The sequence below is a fragment of the Carica papaya genome, chromosome 2, assembly GCF_054855325.1.
Source record: "Carica papaya isolate Zhongbai chromosome 2, ASM5485532v1, whole genome shotgun sequence".
Lineage (NCBI taxonomy): Eukaryota > Viridiplantae > Streptophyta > Magnoliopsida > Brassicales > Caricaceae > Carica > Carica papaya.
The window spans coordinates 36,213,732-36,232,585 of record NC_142310.1 but is presented as its reverse complement, the minus strand read 5'-3'; the positions used below and the strand labels follow the sequence as shown (position 1 = coordinate 36,232,585).

Here is an 18,854-nt window from a genome sequence, read left to right as displayed (position 1 = left end):
TTTACAACTTTACTTTTTTTTTTTTAATTAAAAATCAAAATCGGTCATTTTTTGTTATATTAAAAAAATCGACCATGTTGAATAAAAAATAAGATGTGATATATCCTATTATTTGGTCTATCTTTTTTTTTTTTAATTTCTTATTTCAAATGGACTTATAACATTCTCCTATCAATAAAAAAATTATATATATATATATATACATATATATTACTTCAATAATAATAATACATTTGAATTAACGACCCGCTGATATATGCTAGATTAAAAAATTCAAAAAGAAATTGTATATCTGTCTTAGCCTATTGAATTATAAGTTTCTTAAGTTCAAATATGTATTTTTTTAATTAGAGACTAAAAATCTTGAGACCAATGTGGGTTCCATTAAAGAGTCTTATATTTAGGTAAATATCTAATGTATTTCTTTAGAGAAAGAATTTTTTTTTAGAGGAGAAACCATGCGTTTATGGGATCTACACGCACGTTGGTTAGAATATTTGAGAGACCTTAATAATTTAAACTTGAATAGATTAAAAAATGAGGTACAACATTAATAAGAACATCATTCTGCAGAATATATGACTCGTGTTTTTTAAGATTCTTTAAATTTTGTTGTAACGGCTCGTGAATTTGAAAGGAAGTAAATTATAAATTAAGTGCGAAAACGAAATAATAGTGTTACGATTTACATTCCTTACACAATAATTCAGGATACCAAATAGAGATACGAGAATGACCATTCTAAAAGAACAACTAATAATCAAATAAATAAATAAAAAATAAACAAACTAAACGTTCTACTCGCAACTCTCTTGTGGATCAGGTTATGGATCTTGGTCATCTTGATCTAAAATGGTTAATTGAAAGAATGAGATACATTAGCCCAGTAAGAATATCACGCTACTCACCGATTACAGAAATGAAGGTTGATAGAAATCATAAAAACAATTAATGGAGCTCTTAATTTAAGTAAAATTCGCTCATCATAAACAAAATCATTTATCGCATGCTTACCGTAGCAAGATTTTCAAAATCGACCTATAAAGTCAATAACATAACAATATCATAATTTCATAATAAATCAGTCGGAATAACAATTTTCTCATTATCAGCCTACTGATATCCATTCGGGTGCATATGGATGTCTCCACTATGTGTGAATTATTTTTCAATATTTTCAACTAACGGGCCGTCCTCATGTCTCGTCCGGTATGAATGTCAAGAAATACCATCCCTCAATACCCTGTTCGGTATGAGGGTGAAACAGATTGTCCCCATACCTCGTCTGGTATGAGCGCCAAATTACCAATTCTCGATACCCCGTCCGGTATAAAATAACGTTCATGGTAGGGTTCCATATGTACCCGATCCGTCCACCATCTCCCAAGATATCTAGTAAGGCTATCATTCATTCTTTCACTTAATCAAATAACCTCTCGTTTACCTTTAATTTTTAGTTTCCTAATTTTAACTGTAAATATCGTAAAACATGCAATACATGCATCAAGAAAACACAATTGAGTTATCATACCAATTTCAGTGTATTATTATGCATTCAAACTTTAAAATCAATCAATCAGTTAAACATGACAAACAGTAATAAATAACAGGTTCTGAAATTATTAGTAACATGTAATTAATTATAGATATTTTCTAATTTGTACAAAAAATCACATTATTTATAATTAAACTTTAATTTCATAACAAGAAATAGGGTGAGTGATTCTTACTCAAATTGATATCCGAAATGCTAAATTTTCAGCTGCGCTTATTAGCAGTTCCTGAATTTTTTGAATTTTTCTTCGGGGATTAAAATACGCTTCAAGTACCTAGAAATACCTCAAAAAATCTAAAATCAATATTATAAACCATTTTTGGCCAATTCTAAAATTCTAGCACGCTGGCTCCGCTGTGCTCTGGCGACGGTTTGCCTAAGGTTGGTAATTTTCGACCGTTTTCGGCCGATTTCGGCCGGTTTTGTACCAATCCCTTCGAGGAAACACGTTAAAAAGTCTCGGTTGGTCGAAAAAATAAAAAAATTGAACCTTATCGGTGACAAGATTTTTCAGTGCCGCGGCTTCGCTGGCTCACCTTTGTGGTTGGGTTTTTTGCTTCAGTCAACCTGTAGAGAAAGAAATAGTGATTACAATGGTGAAAAAATTACGTGAAACTTAAATCATAAAAGGTCTCATCGGATACAATTTTTATTTTTTTTCGCGGCGCCGCCGCCGGACTTTGCTCACAGTTTCTGACTTATTCGTCGGTCCTTTTGCTTCGATTTAGCTATGAGGATGTTCAAAATAGAATTTCAAGCGAATGAAATTTTTTTTACCTCCTTTGGTGGTCAGAAATGGCTCTGGCGCAGTGGCAGGCATCGATCGACTCCCTTCTTAGTGGCTGGTTCTTCTTCTTTGGTGGGGCAGTCTGGCGGCTAGGGTTAAGGTTTGGTGTGAAAAAAGGTTATTTATATCAGTCTCCTTTTAATCTAGGTCATCTATCGTGTTTGATCTTAATCGTCTGATTACGTTTAAATATGAAGTGAATCTGGACCATTTATCGCGATTTGATTTGAACTGTCTAATCGCGTTTAAATAGAACCAGATATGGATCGTTCATCGCGATTTGGTCTAGACCGTTTGATCGTGTTTAAAGGGGGAGCGGATTCAGACTGTCTGTGCGCGCGGAAATAAATTCGGACCGTCCTATCGTGGGCATGTAGATCGCCAGCGTGGCCTCCCGTGTGGTACTGCGTCAGTGTGCCTTTCCACGCGGTGCGCTCCGGTTCGTCGGAGTTGCTGACTTGGCGTCCTACATAGTACAATTTTTTAAAATTGTATTTTGTTCCCTAATTTTTGATTTTTTTAAAAAAGACTCCAAGAATCCAAATTTTTACATGTTTTTTTTCAAAATTATTTTTTAATTCATCATCCACTTATTTTTTTTTTATTTTTACATTAAATAAAATTTTAAAAATTATATTTATATATTAATTTTAAATATATTAAAATTAATTAAAAGTATTACATTTGCAATTGACATAATTATTAATATCAATTATATTTACATGAAGAATTAATTATAGTATTCATCATATTCTTAGGTTATTTATAACACGTAAGAAAAACTCGTGCTGTCAAAGTAATTTTAAGATCTAAATTAATATTTATTTATTAATAAATTAATTTTTTTAAATTTTCAAATTTTATTTTATTAAAACGTTTGTTAATCAATATATTCAGATTGGTTACCATATTTTTATGTAAATTGGAAACTAATTATTTGAATGGAGAAGAAAAATAAAACAACAATTTTTTTAATAATTATATTTGAAGAAACTTGACAGCAACTTCACGTAGCTTTCCAAGTTTTTTCAAACTTGTAGCCCGACAAATAAACAATAATTGAAACTTTGAATATATATATGTATATACACACACACACATACATAAGCACGTCAATTTCAAACATGAATTCAAAATAACATTATATAATTTTGTGTATTCACATTACGAAAATTTCCTATATAAAGACCATGCATCTCTTCCATTTGGTTCATGCATAGCGTATTTTACCAAGTTCTTCTTCAAGAAAGCTCTCTGGTTTATATAATATCAAGATTTTCAAATCGTATTTAAAGTTTGGAAATGGAGATGATCAAAACGGCAAACAAATCCTCGTTTCACATCTCCATCTTCGTTGTTTCTCTTCTACTTATCTTGCATTCTTGCCCGATAGCATCTCAGGAAGTTGGTAAGTTAATTAAGCTTAATTTATCTTCTTTGTTTGTTTTATCAAAATAAGATATATAGAAATGATATATATATATATATATATATTTGTTAATATTAATTAATTTTTTTTGCAGAAAATGAGAAGGAGTTTGACTACAATGAGAACGGAGAAAGAGGGCCAAGCAGATGGGGAGAGATACACCCAGAATGGCATTTGTGTGGGAGTGGAGACATGCAATCTCCTGTTGATCTTTTGAATGAAAGAGTCCAAATTGTCTCTCATTTGGGAAGGCTTAACAGGAACTATAAGCCCTCTAATTCCACTCTCAGGAATAGAGGCCATGACATGATGGTATCTATACATACATATACGCACACATCATTCATATATACATATACACACACATCATTCATAGTTATCGTATCGCATATAATACAATAACTATGAGATATTCAACATACTTTGTTTGATGTGGGTTTAATCTCACCATATATGTATATGTACGTATATGCATGAGAAATACTAAATTTATAATTTATAAGTTAGGTGACCAGTAAAGGTGGTAATGAAAGCTTTTTGTTGGGTGATGACCAGTGTTGTTAAGTAGTAGGTAAAATGCACATGGAAATTAATTAATTTATACGATAATTCTATCACTTGCAATGCTTCCTCTTATGTATAAGCATATATATATATATATATACGTTTGTAACTTTTTTTTTAAACATATATTTGGATGGATGCAGTTGAAATGGGAAGGTGGTGCAGGAACTCTCCAAATAAATGGAACCCAATATGTGCTTCAACAAGCTCATTGGCACTCGCCATCTGAGCACACCATTAATGGCAGAAGGTGCTATTTGATTCCATACATAATTCTTCTCATAATTACATATATATATATATATGTACATAATGTATTTATATATATGTAAAACTAATTTTCTAAATAATTATTTTACAGGTTTAATCTTGAACTTCACATGGTTCACGAGAGCAAAGATGGTAAAATCGCTGTTGTTGGTATCTTATACAAGCTTGGTCGACCTGATAGTTTTCTCTCATCGGTAATCATAATTAATTATTGTTTAATGTTAATTATTAATTAAATTTACAATTAATTTTTATAAATTAACTTATATTTATTTGTTGAATTTGCTAGTTGGAGCATCTATTAGCAGAAGTAACCGATACTAATGAAGAAGAGAGAGTCGTAGGTATAACCGATCCGAGAGACATCAAAATTGGAAGCCGAAAATATTTCAGATACATCGGTTCTCTTACTGTTCCTCCTTGTACTCAAAATGTTGTATGGACCATCGTTAGAAAGGTAATTAATTTCATTATCTATTATTAATCATTACTTAACTTAATAGTCGATACGTTTTTTTTTATAAAATATTATAAATTCAAGTTTAATTATATATCTAATTAAATTACGTGAAATTTAATAGGTGAGAACCGTGTCGAGAGAACAAATCAGATTACTTCGTGTAGCTGTGCATGATGTAAGTAACTTTTACAATAATTATTTTATAAATACTGAATCATATATCACTTTGAATATATATATATATATATATATATTAATATACTTGGTTAATTACAATTAATTATATATTACTAATTAAGCCATATATGATTTAAAATATAAATCTTGCAGGAATCAAATACAAATGCAAGGCCACTGCAAGCAATAAACGAGCGTTCAGTTCATCTCTTCAGGCCAAATGATCAAGACCAGAACTAAAATTTCAAGAATTTGTTTCTTTAATTCTTCTATTCTTTTCCATTTCATTATATATAAAATAAAGAATAATTTGTATTAATTGCATTATGAGCAGCTAGCTTCATAATAAGGTATATATGTATGTATGTATATATACCAGTAGATTATTTATGATTCTTGTTCTTTGATTTATAATTAAATTAGTGTAATTAGTAGATATAAAATTTATTTTTTTAAAAATATTAAAATTGGTCCGAAAATACCCTAATTGCTAAAAGAATTAATTTAAACTTTATAATAATTTATATATATATATATGTATATCTTACCAAATCATGAATACCCAATTGTTCAATTGCAACCTACTCTGCAATAGCACATATATATATATATATATTGTAACTTGGGAATTTAATTAATATTATTGAAAATGACAAAGTATAATTATCCAGAAGCAATAGAATCAGCAAGAACCAACAAAGGTGCTTAAAAATGGCAGCCTCCATCAATAATACATATGGAATCCAACTACCCATATCTTCCAATATATATACAGTCAAGAAATTACATATAAAATTATATAATAGTAATAATTTATTTATAAAAAAATATGTAGGATGATGTATATGTATAACGGGTCAACACAACCCGAATTGAAAAAAAAAAAAAAGAAAACATTATTCATGCAGTTGGCGTTTGAATTCTGTACATCAATCTCATAATTCAATATATAAATCTTAAAAATTACTAATGCAGGACTTGCTTATACATTAAACTTGCATGTATTAAGCCTACAATTAAACAAGATTAAAACATTGATTAAGTCATATATATATGTATGTATATATATTTACAACTTAATTATATGATGATGTTTAATTGTGATCAACCATTCTGGAAAGAACTTTAATAATGTCATCAATTGAAGGCCTATGTAAAGGATTATCCTCCAAGCTGGTCTTTGCTAGAATAGCTAAACATAAGGCATCTGCCAGAGGATAATTGCCTTTAAGACAAGGATCCATGAAGTTCTTTAGTTGCTCAATACATCCTCCTCCTCCTTCTTTTCCTCCCAAAAAACCGATCGAATCTATCAATAATTTCTTGTCCATGTCTTCTCTTCCCGAGATTAGCTCAAGCAAGACAACCCCGAACGCAAAGATGTTTGCCTTTTCGGAGATAACTGTACTACGAAAAGTGTGCTCGGATGTGTTGAGACTTTGTATGGGTTGAATTGGATCATTTGCCTTTGAAGCCTTGATGTTTGCAAGTTTCGCCCTCAAATTTGATGTGACAAAAATGTTTTTACTAGTTATCGTTACGTGACCGGTTGAGGGAAAAATACAAAAGTGAAGATAGTGCAAACCTGTTGCAATGTCGAAAGCTATTTGTATCCGCCTACGCCAATGAAGATTACAAGATTGGCTAGACAAAAAATCCCTTAAGCAACCATTGGCAGGAAACTCAAAAACAAGGTATGATGAGGAATGTTCGGATTCTCCATAGCAGACGCCATGCAAAGTCACAATATTAATGTGATTAATCTTTGAATACATGTCAATAACTCGTTTACTCTCTTCAAATTTTATTTCCTTGATCATTACTTCAACTTCACGGATTAAACCCTTGTAGAGTTGATCACCAATCTTATTATCGTCGTGAAAGACTTTAGTTGCTCTCTTAAGATCTTCCGTGCTATAATTGATTAACGAGTACTTTATTCCTATAAGAAGGTCAGGTGACAAGCACGAACTCGTTGAACTTTGCTTGGGTTTACCCCATTGTGGAGAGCACATAGTCGGGGAATATGATATCAAACTTGGAGAATCTTGAGTTGTGAAGGATTGCAGCCTTTCTCCCCTCCATATTCGCATCCTCTTCACATAAATTCCAAATACAACTAGCGCTAGAAGCAGTAAACAAAACCCAATAACTGAACCTACAAAGTACATAATCCTTAATTTTGCACTCCGTATTCTGTCCACAGTTTTTGTAGGGAGAAAACCAGGACCTGGAGGTTGAGAATCTGACACAGAGAAATTGATGAATGGTTCTGAATTTAATGGAACCAAAATAGTTGTGTTTGGATACACAGTAGCCTTGGGTTCTAAATGATTAACAGCCAATAAATCTTGAGTCAAAATACCAAATTTCTCACTCAAAATATCCAATGAGTCTCCTAAGACAAAAGGGTATGTGACAAGGTACTTCATTTCACTAGTACTAAATCTATCAGAACAAGCACATTTCAAAGGCAAATCAAGTTTGGAACCAACCTGAAATTCAAACTGGTTTTCGTTGAAAACTGTCTGGGATTTCACCAATCCTTCAAAAACTCCACAAGCAATCTCTGGGATAGATGTTGTTGTCTCCTGAATTTGATAGCTGAAACTTGCCTGGAAGAACTTACCAGAACAAGAACAATTAATAGGAACAAGAACTTCTCTGCCTATACTCAGAACTTGAAGAGTAGATGATACATTGTTCGATTTAAGCATCAACCGATGAGAATCCATGTTGAACAACTCAGAAATTTGTGAGATTGTTTGAAATTTATGTTGAGCTCTATAGACCAAAAATGTTTGACATGATGAATTCTGGGATGAACTGCAATTATACCTGGAACCTGGTGGTTGGTGAGGCTCATGTGAGGAACAACTTGATGAGTCGTAGTACTGCTGATCAGCATGGATGGAACCCAGAAATACCCAGATGAAAAGCCACTCATAGATCATTGTTTCTTAATGAATCACAGATTTTGCAGTCTTAATGATTGAATTAAAAGAAACCAAAAGTTAAAGCCTATACATATATGTATACATATTCTACTTCCACTGCTTACATATGAGGCAGTGTCTTTTAGTAGGACATATATAATATAATCTGAGCTGTGAACAGAGTTGGTAATTATTGAGGTGCTAGAAGTCAAGAAATACTTCATCAAATTTGTTTTGGAGAGAAGAGTCAAGAGAGATCATGACCACGAAAATATCCACAGGCCGGCCAGAAATTATTATTTGTTTAAGTAAAAATATAAAATAAGCAGAATGTATAACAATCCTTAGTGATATACATACACACACAAAATTTTAGCGCTAATGGGCATTTTGTGGTGAACTTTATATATACAATTTCTAGCTTTAGTAATATATTATGAGGAATTTTGCACATTAAAATTAAATTAATTCATATTATCTAATGAACTAATAATTTTATCTTCAAATTACTATTTATAGAAATAAAATAAAAAATGAAATAGAATACATATATTTTAAGAAAATAAAAAATATGATTAGCAAAAAAATAGTAAAAATATATATGAAATTCCATTCAAAAAAAATAAAATTATGTAAAATTTAAAATATATTTTAATCAAAACAAATTTAAATTTATAAATAAGTTCTACACAATAAGAGTCAAAAGAGTACAAAAGCTAGAAGAGGGACCAAAGTGTTTGAGCTAAACTTAAAACTTACGAATAAATTTTATTTTAAAGGAAGATTTTCAAGTTTATGTTGAAAGATTTATTCATAAAAATGAGAGCATTGGGCCAAACTTTGAAGGCCCATCAAGTCAAGGAGAGAGGCGACCACTAAAGTATTGTATACTTCAAGAGAATCCCGTGAGAGTAACAAAAAGAGCAACTAAAATCCCACGAGAGATTTTCTCTTCGAAGAGATTTTTTTCCTTTCCATCTCATCTCAAAAACGACAATAAAAGTTAATAAAATATATAACTTTAAGGATTCAATCGAGAGAAAATCCAATCATATCTTTTTAAAGTTTTCTAATGAAATACTTCTTATCAAATAGACACATTAAATATGGAAAGGAATCAATTATATTTATTTCATAAGATCACGTATGGATACACGAAATCATAAATAAATGCTTCTTTTAAAAGAAGTATATTAAATACGAAAAAATCAAGAATATTTTACGAAATCATGGACGATTTCACATGATCATGACATAATGGACAGATTCACAAGATCTTTTCGTATATAAGTATGACAAGATATCGTATTTAATTTAAGAGATTCTCAAGAGATATTCTTTAAATTAAAAAATCTTCAAGAGATATTTTTTAAAATCAATAGATCATCTCAACTAAATAACCTTTATTTTTTTTATATGTAATTTATTATTTTTTTAATTAAGTATTAGAGATCTTTTAAGAGATTAATTTCTATTGTAATCTTTATACCCTATATGTACAGATAAACTTTATGCATTAGTTGTAAAGAATCGAAGTTTGGAATCAATAAAATACAAAATTTTATAGTATGTCAACTACTTAGATTTTCGTTGACATTCTTATTGAATGAGAAATTGATATATACTTATCAATGTAACTTATAACGTTTTAATCAATATTTTTTCTTAAATTGAGTTTAACTTATCAAAGCATTTATTATAGCATTGTAATTAATTCATTTATCTTAATTACTTAAATTCTAATAATAGGTTGATTGCAATTTAAATAAAAAAAAATTTATTTAGATAATAAGTTTTTATATTAATTGTGTATGTGCGAGTTCTAATTGCTTTGGTTGATTTTGAGTTTTATGTCCGAGAGAGTATTAAAGAAAAAGAAAATTATCATATTAAATAGGAAGTAAATCAAAATATTAAAGTGAAATAAATAAAAATATTAAAAAAATAAATTAATAAATCAATTATACAATTAAAAAGTAAATAAATTAAATTAATGGAAAAAAATTATATTTTTTTATAATTAATAATCTATTCTATTTTTTTTTTTGTGTGTAGAAAATCTGAATATACAGTCATCTAATATCCAATAAAATACGTATCAATAGAAAATATTCTTAACAATTATTATTATTATTATTATTATTACTATTATTATTATTTCACTCAAAAATCAAAATCAGTTCAAAACTGCTTTGAACCCTTCGGAATTTCGAAGCAGCAGCGGCAGGTGTAAGGTGGCTGCTCATCTGAAGCCTATTGAGGGCCTGCCATTTTCACGGCCAGCAAACGAGCCTCAGCCCTCTCAGCTTATGCTACAAAAAGGAGTCATCTGTAATTAAAATCATAGACCAAGCTTCCTCAATCCTTTGCCGGCCCAAGATCAGAACGGAAGAACGTCAATAGCTGCATTGGACCGCCTCACGGTGGCGTCACGGCCAAAACGATCTCGTTCCGATGGTATTGGTCTGTTATTCTTCTTTTTTACAGAAACTCTGCGCATTGAATGCGGAGAAATTTGCTCCTCTTCGCGAACAACCTCGTTCAAATCAATCATAACAGACGCAAATATCAAGGTTGATTTTCGTCTCTTCCTCGTTTCAGTAATTGGCAGTACATGTCATTTAGGTATTTAAGCAATCCTCAACACAGAACTCAGTTGAATTTACAAAGCATCAATTTGATTGTCATGGCAGATTGAATTTGGTTCGCAGAGAGGCTATTTTGGGCATTTAAGAATCTGTTTTCAATATTCGCGCCAAAAGGACAGAGCAAAATCCGACATCACAAGGAAAAGTCGAGGGTAACAACGTAAATTTACTGGAATCCTGGAAGGGCAATTTCGTCTTCTCAATAAAAGTGCCGTGTCCTTTCGCGAAAAGCCCATAATAGTAATGCTTCATCGACCGGACCTCCGGAACAAAACAAAACCTTCCATCCGACATTTCCTTTCTTTTTCTCTCGTTTTCGCGGAAGAAACACAGGTTTCTTATGAACCACGGTTTCTCTTAGTAAATCGAAACGGAGATCATCTGGTAAGATCTCTGACTTACCTTATAAAATTTCGATGCAAACATTTGCATGCAGGTGGGTTTAATTTTTTCACATTTATCGTACTCAACACTCAGAGTAGTAATCCTCTAGCGAATTGTTCTCAATTTTGAATTAGGGTTCTGGTTTGAAGTGTTTAGGGATTAAACTAATGAAACCATTTGGTACTCGTTTAGTTTGTTTCGTTAATCGGGGGTTGCTTCCAGCGGAATTAGGGTTTTTCTTCGTTCGGTCGGTGGCATTGCTTTCTTTTCGTTGTATTCTTTAATGAGATTGACTTTTTTTCCCCCTTAGTAAATGTCACCATAGATCTTAAGTTTCCCGAGAAGAGAATTTAATGCCAACGGGAGTTGCATGAACATTAGTTTAATTTTCTCGAATTAATCTTGCTTAAGGGCCGGAGAGTAATATGCTCAAAAATGGTTTTCTTAAGTGAATTAGGATCCTCGTTTGGACAATATGTGATTACATTAATGAAGTAGTTGGTGTTCTTGGTGTTTGTTTTGTTAATCGGGTTTACTTCTGGCATGAGTTAGGTATTTTTTGTGGTTCAATTGGTGGCATTGCTTTGACTGAGATCTAGATTATGGCCATGAGTAACTTTAAAGTTGCTAATGTAGATGCATACTTGCTTCATCTGTATTCTTCATTGTGCCATCACGGGCCTTTTGCGCCTTTTGTGTGCGTGATTGTTTCTAATGATGATTTATCTACCGGCTGATAATTGTTGAATTCATAGAATTAGTGTCAACCAGTCTGCTTTCTTGAATTTTTTTGCATGACTAATTGCACTTGGTTATAAGCATATTCTTGCTCAAAGTCATATATGCATATTGGAAGATATGTTTCTGCTTTTTTATTTATTTATTGGGTCAGTGAGAGGTATAGAGGCTTGGATTATTCTGCAAGGTGATGATGGTGAAGTTGTTGTAAACAGCTAAACTTGGATGAGTTTGGGTATAGATGTAGGTGTTGTTGATCTCAAAGGAGTCTTTTATAAGGACAGAAAGCTTCTATAAGTTAGAGTTTCTATTTAAGAATTTGTGATGTGTTTCTGTTAAGAGTGTGTAAAATTGCTGAAAGAAATGCACTTAAAATACTAGGTGCTTTAAGAGTTAGGTTCTGATATAGGAGATGTCTGATATTGCTTATTTTGTGCTTAAAAGTAGCTCTAAGTACCTTTATTAAAAAAAAGCTCTAAGTACTTGTTTTAGTTTATCTAGTTGGTAATGGAATAAGTAGGGTGTCTATTTTTGTTTGAAATAAATATGGTGTAGTATGATTCATGAACAGGCTATTTAAAAAAAAAATGATTCATGAACAGGCACTATGGGAGTGCAAATGTAGGTGCAAAATATTTACATATCAATCAAAATATTAATAAAATCCCCAGTTTCTCAAAGGAGTAAAGAGGATGATCCATAATAAAAAAGTTTAGGTTCTAGAATCACCTATTTTTAACTCTATCGAAGTTCTCTTCTTTACCTTCGAAAGCTCTCATGTTCATTTCCTTCTGGTCTGCCCAAAAAATTGCAAGGGGAATGAGACTAATATGCTTTGTCACATTGCCGATTCCTTTCCAAGCCCAACTCTCCTCCCTCATGGAGCCAGTCATCACTCAATTTCTACCGAAAAGGCCATAAATGGGAGTCGATAATTGTACTCAAAGGGACACACCACAAGCAGATATGATTGTGCGACTATGCATCCCTTTTACATAGAAAACAATCATTCATCAGAATCTTGCCCCTCCTGATTAACTTAGCCAGAGTAAAAATACAATCTCTGTCTGCCTCTTAAGGAAAAAAAGCAATTCTAGGAGAAACATTAACCTTCCTAATTTGCTTGGATCCTCTCTTCTAGTCAAGTAATTATAGAAAGATCTTATTGAGAAAATCCCTCTAGTATTGAGCCGCCAAACGGATTGGTCTTTGGTCCTATTAAGTCTAACCCTATGGAGAGCAGAAAGTAAAGCTTTCTATTCCATAACTTCCCAATTGTAGAGGTTTCTTGTGACCTTCACCAACCACTCCTCATTCCTTTAGAACCACGGTAGGACTCCTTGATCAGTGCGTTCTTATACTGGGCGATAGCAAATATTTAAGGAAACTGTGCTCTGGGTGTTCTTCCCTCAGTCGAAGCATAAGCCATAGGCTAACCCTATCTTCCGAACCCACCCTCCAGCTAATACAATCCTAGAAATTCCTCTAACCCATGTAAAGTTTCTTCAATAGGCCGTTGCCATGTGGTCTTGACGATACCCCATTGTGGTGGTAACCTCTAGCTACAGTCTCAAACTTCGTCTCAATAACCCTCCACCAGAGAACACTATTTTCGTTAATGAATCTCCAAAATCGTTTTCCCTAAATGGGCATATTAATCTCCACCCAAGACCTCAAACCCAACCCTCCTTGGTGAGTAAGCTTTTTTTAACCTTGTCCGACGCCACAAAATGATACTTCATTTTTTCTTATTTATCACCCCATAAATTCTTACATTGGATTGATTCCAACCTCAGCCACCTCATAGGGATCGTAATTAAGGACATTTAATAAATATGAATATTATTTCCAAACAAAAAAATAGGAATATTGACTATAGTATTTTTGGTAAGAGTCAACTTCCTCCCTTTAGAGAAAAGGTTTCTCTTCCACTTGGGCAACCTCTGTTCAAGCCTCGCCACCACAGGGTCCCAAACCAAACATCCTTATATTTGGCCCCTAAAGGAAGCCCAAATATTTAATAAGCGATTCCGTACAACCACACTTCAAAATGCTAGATTAATTTGCTAGCATCCCACTCATCACCCAATCTCACAACCTTCCAAATTTTTGTATTTTAGTTCTTCTACAATCTCATTGGGAATTATGGTCGTATCTAAGATCTGTCTACCCTCCACGAATGCTTGTTGGCTCACTCCCACTGCTCGCTTCATCACCTTTGCCATTCTTAATGCAAATATTTAGTTATGAGCTTGTAAACCCAACCCATGACACTAATGGGTCTAAAGTCTTTGATATTTGTTGCCCCTCAACCTTTGGAATAAGTATAAGACAAGTGGAGTTTAAGCTTCTGACAAAAGATCTCAACTCTTGAAACTCATTAAATAGCTCAACTATGTCACTTTTATTATGTGCGAAAAACACTAAAGAGAACCCATAGTGAAGCCATTTGGTCCAGGTGCTTTATTCTTCTTGCATTGTATAAGGCCTTTTAGGATCTCCTCAGAAAATGTTTGTTCAAGTGTTTCCCAGCTTTGTTTTTCCAAGATTATCAAATGCAGACCATCCAGTTTAGGCCTCCAATGAGAATCCTCTGAAGAAAGCCTCCTGTAAAGCCACTTGACCCCTTCTCTGAAATCTTCATTTCTCTTCATCACATGGTTATCAATATCCAGCTCGTCCACATAATTGATTCTTATTTGGTGGTTACCCATGTAGTGAAAAAATTTATATCTCTATCTCCCTCCTTTATCTATATGGCTCTTGATTTTTGTCTCCAGGAAATCTCCTGCATCTGCAATTTGTTATTCAGTTCAAAACGGATGGATTCCTTGTGCGTCGAGTCTTCAATGGACAAGATGTCCATTCCCGTCCAAACAGTGAAGCCCCTCAAGATCCTGGAGTAGGGCTGAGTAAGAACATTATCCCCCAAACCTCCACTCCTTATATAAAGTCTTTATTCTCTACCACTGTTAACATCCTTAGACATGGTGACTAATTTGAAAGTAAGAGAAGAAGAAGAAGAAGAAGAAGAAGAAGAAGAGGAAGAAGAAGAAAAGAAGAGAGGAGAACGGTGAAGAGAAATCTAAAGAGTAAACTTTATTATTTTTGTTTGTGTTTACAAGCATAGAAAAGACTTTAAAACAATAAAAGTAAACAAACTTAGTGGCTGGAATCCTGCGGTCGTTTCCTGTTGTAGCAACGGTCGCGGGATTTGATGGTAATGGCACTTGCGGTGGCTACGGGACCTAATGGTGTTGGGATGCTTTGGTTAGGGTTTTGCCAACCCTAACCCTAGTTGACTTTGTGTTTCTACAAATTTGCCCTTTAGTGGTGAATTGCCATTTTTACCTTTCTTTTTGTAATGAGTAGGCAATATCCTCCATTTGAGCATCAATCTTGCTCTCAAGGTTGATTTATGGAACCTTTTTCTTCGAGAGTCCTTTTCGGAGCAATATCCTCCAAGGCTATTACTATTTTACTTGCACAACAGTGTCTTGGAAAGTACTGGTCTTCCCCCTTGTAGTAAGTATTTGTTGCTCTTCGAGATTCTGTTTCTTTTCCCGTGGTTCTGAAAGGTTGATAATAATCTCTTATTTTGGATCCTTCTAAAAGTTGGACAACTTTGCTAGAAAAATATGAATTGCGAGACAATTCTATCATGGATTGTTCTTGGAGTAGCGCTTGTTCAAATGCTTGATTGAGCGAGCGTAGGTTAAGCAATCTTGTTATTGGCTGCAGTCCTGGTTTGAGTCTGTTGATAAAATTGGAAATAAATTTTTTTTCAAAAAAAGAACATTCATTAACGTGCGCAATTGTTCGAGATGTCCTTGATATTCAAGGACGACTCCGGTATATGTCAGCTTGTTAAATTCTTCAACAAAATCTCTTCGTGAGGCGCCCCCAAATCTTCAATAGAGTTCTTCTAGGAAGAAATTTCATTCGAGCTGTTCCACTTTTGCCAACTATTCCTTGTACCAAATGTATACTACATCACTCGGAAAAAGTGAAGCAACCTCTACTTTTTGCTCTTCTGGTATTCCATGCACTAAAAAGAATTTATTGCATTTTCGTATCTAGGCACGAGGATTAATTCCATCAAAAAGTGGAATTTCTACTTTGGGTAGGTGGGGCAGTTGACCAAAAAAGGGTGAACCAGTATGATTTATGAGAGAATTGGGGGTCTGGGTTGATTCAAGGAACTAACTACTTTGGTTCGGGCTGGGTCGAACTGGGTCGGTTTGGTCTGGGTCGGTTCGGTTTTAGCAAAGTTGGCCTGGGCCGGTTCGATCTGAGCCAAGTCGAACTGGGTTGGTTTGTTTCAGTTCAGGTCGAAAGGATCTAGGTTGATCTGGTATGGGTTGGACTGGATCACTAGCTTTAGAGTTTTTTAAACTTGAAACCTTTCTTCTTCTTCGTTCGCATGGGGAGTCGGCAGAACTTCTTGCTGCTCGATTGCGATGACCGGGGACAGCAATGCCGAGCTTGCCATTGCTTGTTGCGGTGCGTTGCCGTGCAACAACTTCGCCAAAAACTCAAATTGCTATGAGATTTTTTCTGGCTCCGCAAACTTCGGCCACGAGGTCAGCTAACCACTGGTCAAGCTCCTTCACTGTCGGCTTTACTTGTTTCGCCATAGCCACCACCTTCCCTTTGGATCTGGTGCATGAGGCAACACCGACATAGGACTCGATCGGCTCTGGCTTTGATACCACTTTGTCAGCACCCTTAGACATGTTGATTGATATGAAAGTAAGAGAAGAAGAAGAAGAAGAAGAAGAAGAAGAAGAAAAGAAGAAAGAATGGTGAAGAGAAATCTGAAGGGTAAACTTTATTATTTTTGTTCATATTTACAAGCATAGAAAAGAGGCCTTTTATGGACTTTAAAACAATAAAAGTAAACGAGCTTAGTGGCTGGAATCCCGCGGCCATTTCCTGTCATACCGCTGTCGCGGGATTTGATGATAATGGCACCCGCTGTGGTTACGAGATCTAATGGTGCTGGTTAGGATTTTGCCAACCCTAACCTAGTTGATTTTGTGTTTTGACCAATTTGCCCTTTAGTGGGTGAATTTTCATTTTTATCCTTCTTTTTGTAATGAACCATTAGGGTATCCTGACAAGGACATCCTCCTCAAAGAACGTAAGCGGAAAAACAATTGCAGAAAAATCAAAGCAGCCGAAGCCGCTTATGGAGGATAAATGGCCGCCTCCCAAATTGGATGAACCTCAGAAATTGTTGAATCAAAATAGTTTACATTAGATTTGATTCATAAGGTGGCAAAGAATGTTACCCACTCTTGCAGTTCATGGAGTGAGGAGTTTTCGGTCGTGAAATATTCTGCATTCTCTCTCAAGCCATATGCACCACAAACCAACAAAAAAAGCCGCCTATGGAGGATAAATGACCGCCTCCCGAATTGGATGAAACTCGGAAATTGCTGAATCAAAATAGTTTCCATTATCTTTGACTCATAAGGTGGCAAAGAATATTACCCACTCTTGCAGTTCATGGAATGAGGAGTTTTCGGCTGTGAAATATTTTATGGTCTCTTTCAAGTCATATGCATTACAAACCAAGAAAAAAATCCCTTCCTGTAATGGCTTCATCATCTTCCTTACCTCTGCACCTTGAAAACACAATCTCATGAAGCTCTATTGTAGGAGGAGCCACCCAACTTAAACCAAACAAGTTAATTATATTTGTTGCAACTTCCATGCTATCTCACAATGAATTAATAGATTAGAATGTGCCTCCCCTCTCTTGTAACACATTATACACATTTGTAGATAAAGCTTTGTTAGACCGACAAATTTCTAAGATGTCATTAGTGTTAAGCCTTCTATGAATATCTGTCTATGCAAACACCCTTACCTTTGATGGAATTGGGGCTTCTCATAAGTCCTTGGCAACAATGTAATGGTTGGACGACGGGTTGTTGGTGAGGTGAACAAATAAAGACTTACAAGTGTATTGACCAATAGGTTCCAATGACCAAATTATGGTATTAGGCTGCGAGTTTAGATCAACTGACTCCAATAGGGTTAGGAGGTTAATCATATTAAGATTTTCTCTGATCATGCTTCCCTCTAAAGTGGATGTAAAGCTTGAGATAGGATCATTATGTCTGGATGATAAGTTATACAACCGTAGGAATTGGCTAGCCGAAGATTTATTCTGATCCATGTATCCTCCCAAAACCAAGTATATGGGACAATGGATTGAGGTTGGTATTCCAGAATGTTGGCGAGACCACATGGGAGAGGGATGTGGTGAAGATTGTAAATGGGAAAAGACACGTTTTAGGAGTGTATTCAGTAGAGAACTGGCGACAGTGACAGAATTGAATTTTGCCCAGATTGTTGGCTTGAGGCAGCATGCTGAAAACTAGGATTTTGCATATTTAGGCTATTGGTCGACATAAAGGATATATTTGTTAAATAGGCCATTGGTGATGGTGAAGGTCGGAGGGAGTGGCATGTGGAGATCTTGTGGAACCTCAACGATTGGAAAATTATTGAATATGAGGACTTACTGTCTACACTAGAGTTGGTTGCTTTGAATGAGGAATATGATCAACTGGTTTGGAAGCTCAGTCCTTCTGGCAGTTCACTGTTACAGGCACTTGACTAAAAAGGAGCCCATAGACAGTAGTTTTCCTAATAGACAGATTTGGAAGATGAAGGCCCTCCTAAGTTTTTTTTTTTTTTGCATGGGAAGTAGGCAGGGAGTGCATTTTGGCTAACTGGTGCTGCATATGTAAGAGGGCAAAGGAGACGTGCGGCCATTTGCTCCTTTGGTGTCCCGTTGTGCATAGTACAATTAATTTAGATAATGTAAATGGTTTTGATAATTTAAGGATAAATAGTTCCAGACCCTTAGTTTTTTTTACAGGGTCATCCTCT

At 34.3% G+C, this 18,854-nt stretch overlaps 3 protein-coding genes across 5 annotated transcripts in view; 2 read left to right on the top strand and 1 right to left on the bottom strand.

Annotated features, from left to right (window-relative positions):
• Nucleotides 1-3,541: 3,541 nt before the first annotated feature.
• Nucleotides 3,542-5,587, top strand: LOC110825966 (alpha carbonic anhydrase 7-like). Its single transcript, XM_088214498.1, has 7 exons — nucleotides 3,542-3,750; nucleotides 3,866-4,083; nucleotides 4,479-4,585; nucleotides 4,697-4,799; nucleotides 4,895-5,062; nucleotides 5,187-5,240; nucleotides 5,396-5,587. Exons 1-7 carry the CDS (start codon nucleotides 3,645-3,647, stop codon nucleotides 5,480-5,482), a joined length of 843 nt encoding a protein of 280 aa, XP_088070624.1. The 5' UTR covers nucleotides 3,542-3,644; the 3' UTR covers nucleotides 5,483-5,587.
• Nucleotides 5,588-6,062: 475 nt separating this feature from the next.
• LOC110825965 (protein LYK5-like) lies at nucleotides 6,063-8,355 on the bottom strand. Its single transcript, XM_022056523.2, has one exon. It carries the CDS (start codon nucleotides 8,194-8,196, stop codon nucleotides 6,337-6,339), a length of 1,860 nt encoding a protein of 619 aa, XP_021912215.2. The 5' UTR covers nucleotides 8,197-8,355; the 3' UTR covers nucleotides 6,063-6,336.
• Nucleotides 8,356-10,887: 2,532 nt separating this feature from the next.
• The window catches only part of MOM (ATP-dependent helicase family protein), a 38,122-nt gene continuing 30,155 nt past the window's right edge, over nucleotides 10,888-18,854 (top strand). The window contains exon 1 of one of the 3 annotated variants that reach the window (XM_088214493.1): nucleotides 10,888-11,210. The gene's annotated coding sequence lies outside the window, so the exon portion shown is untranslated. Of the gene's footprint in view, nucleotides 11,211-11,242; nucleotides 11,263-18,854 lie in introns of those variants that run through there. The other 2 variants (XM_088214491.1, XM_088214492.1) reach the window with 2 other exon arrangements.

Coding starts and splice junctions, on each gene's coding strand:
- LOC110825966 (XM_088214498.1), top strand. CDS start 3,645: ATGGAGATGATCAAAACGGCAAACAAATCCTCGTTTCACATCTCCATC. Junction 3,751..3,865: donor GATAGCATCTCAGGAAGTTG/GTAAGTTAATTA, acceptor TTTTTTTTGCAG/AAAATGAGAAGGAGTTTGAC. Junction 4,800..4,894: donor CTGATAGTTTTCTCTCATCG/GTAATCATAATT, acceptor TGAATTTGCTAG/TTGGAGCATCTATTAGCAGA.
- LOC110825965 (XM_022056523.2), bottom strand. CDS start 8,196: ATGATCTATGAGTGGCTTTTCATCTGGGTATTTCTGGGTTCCATCCAT.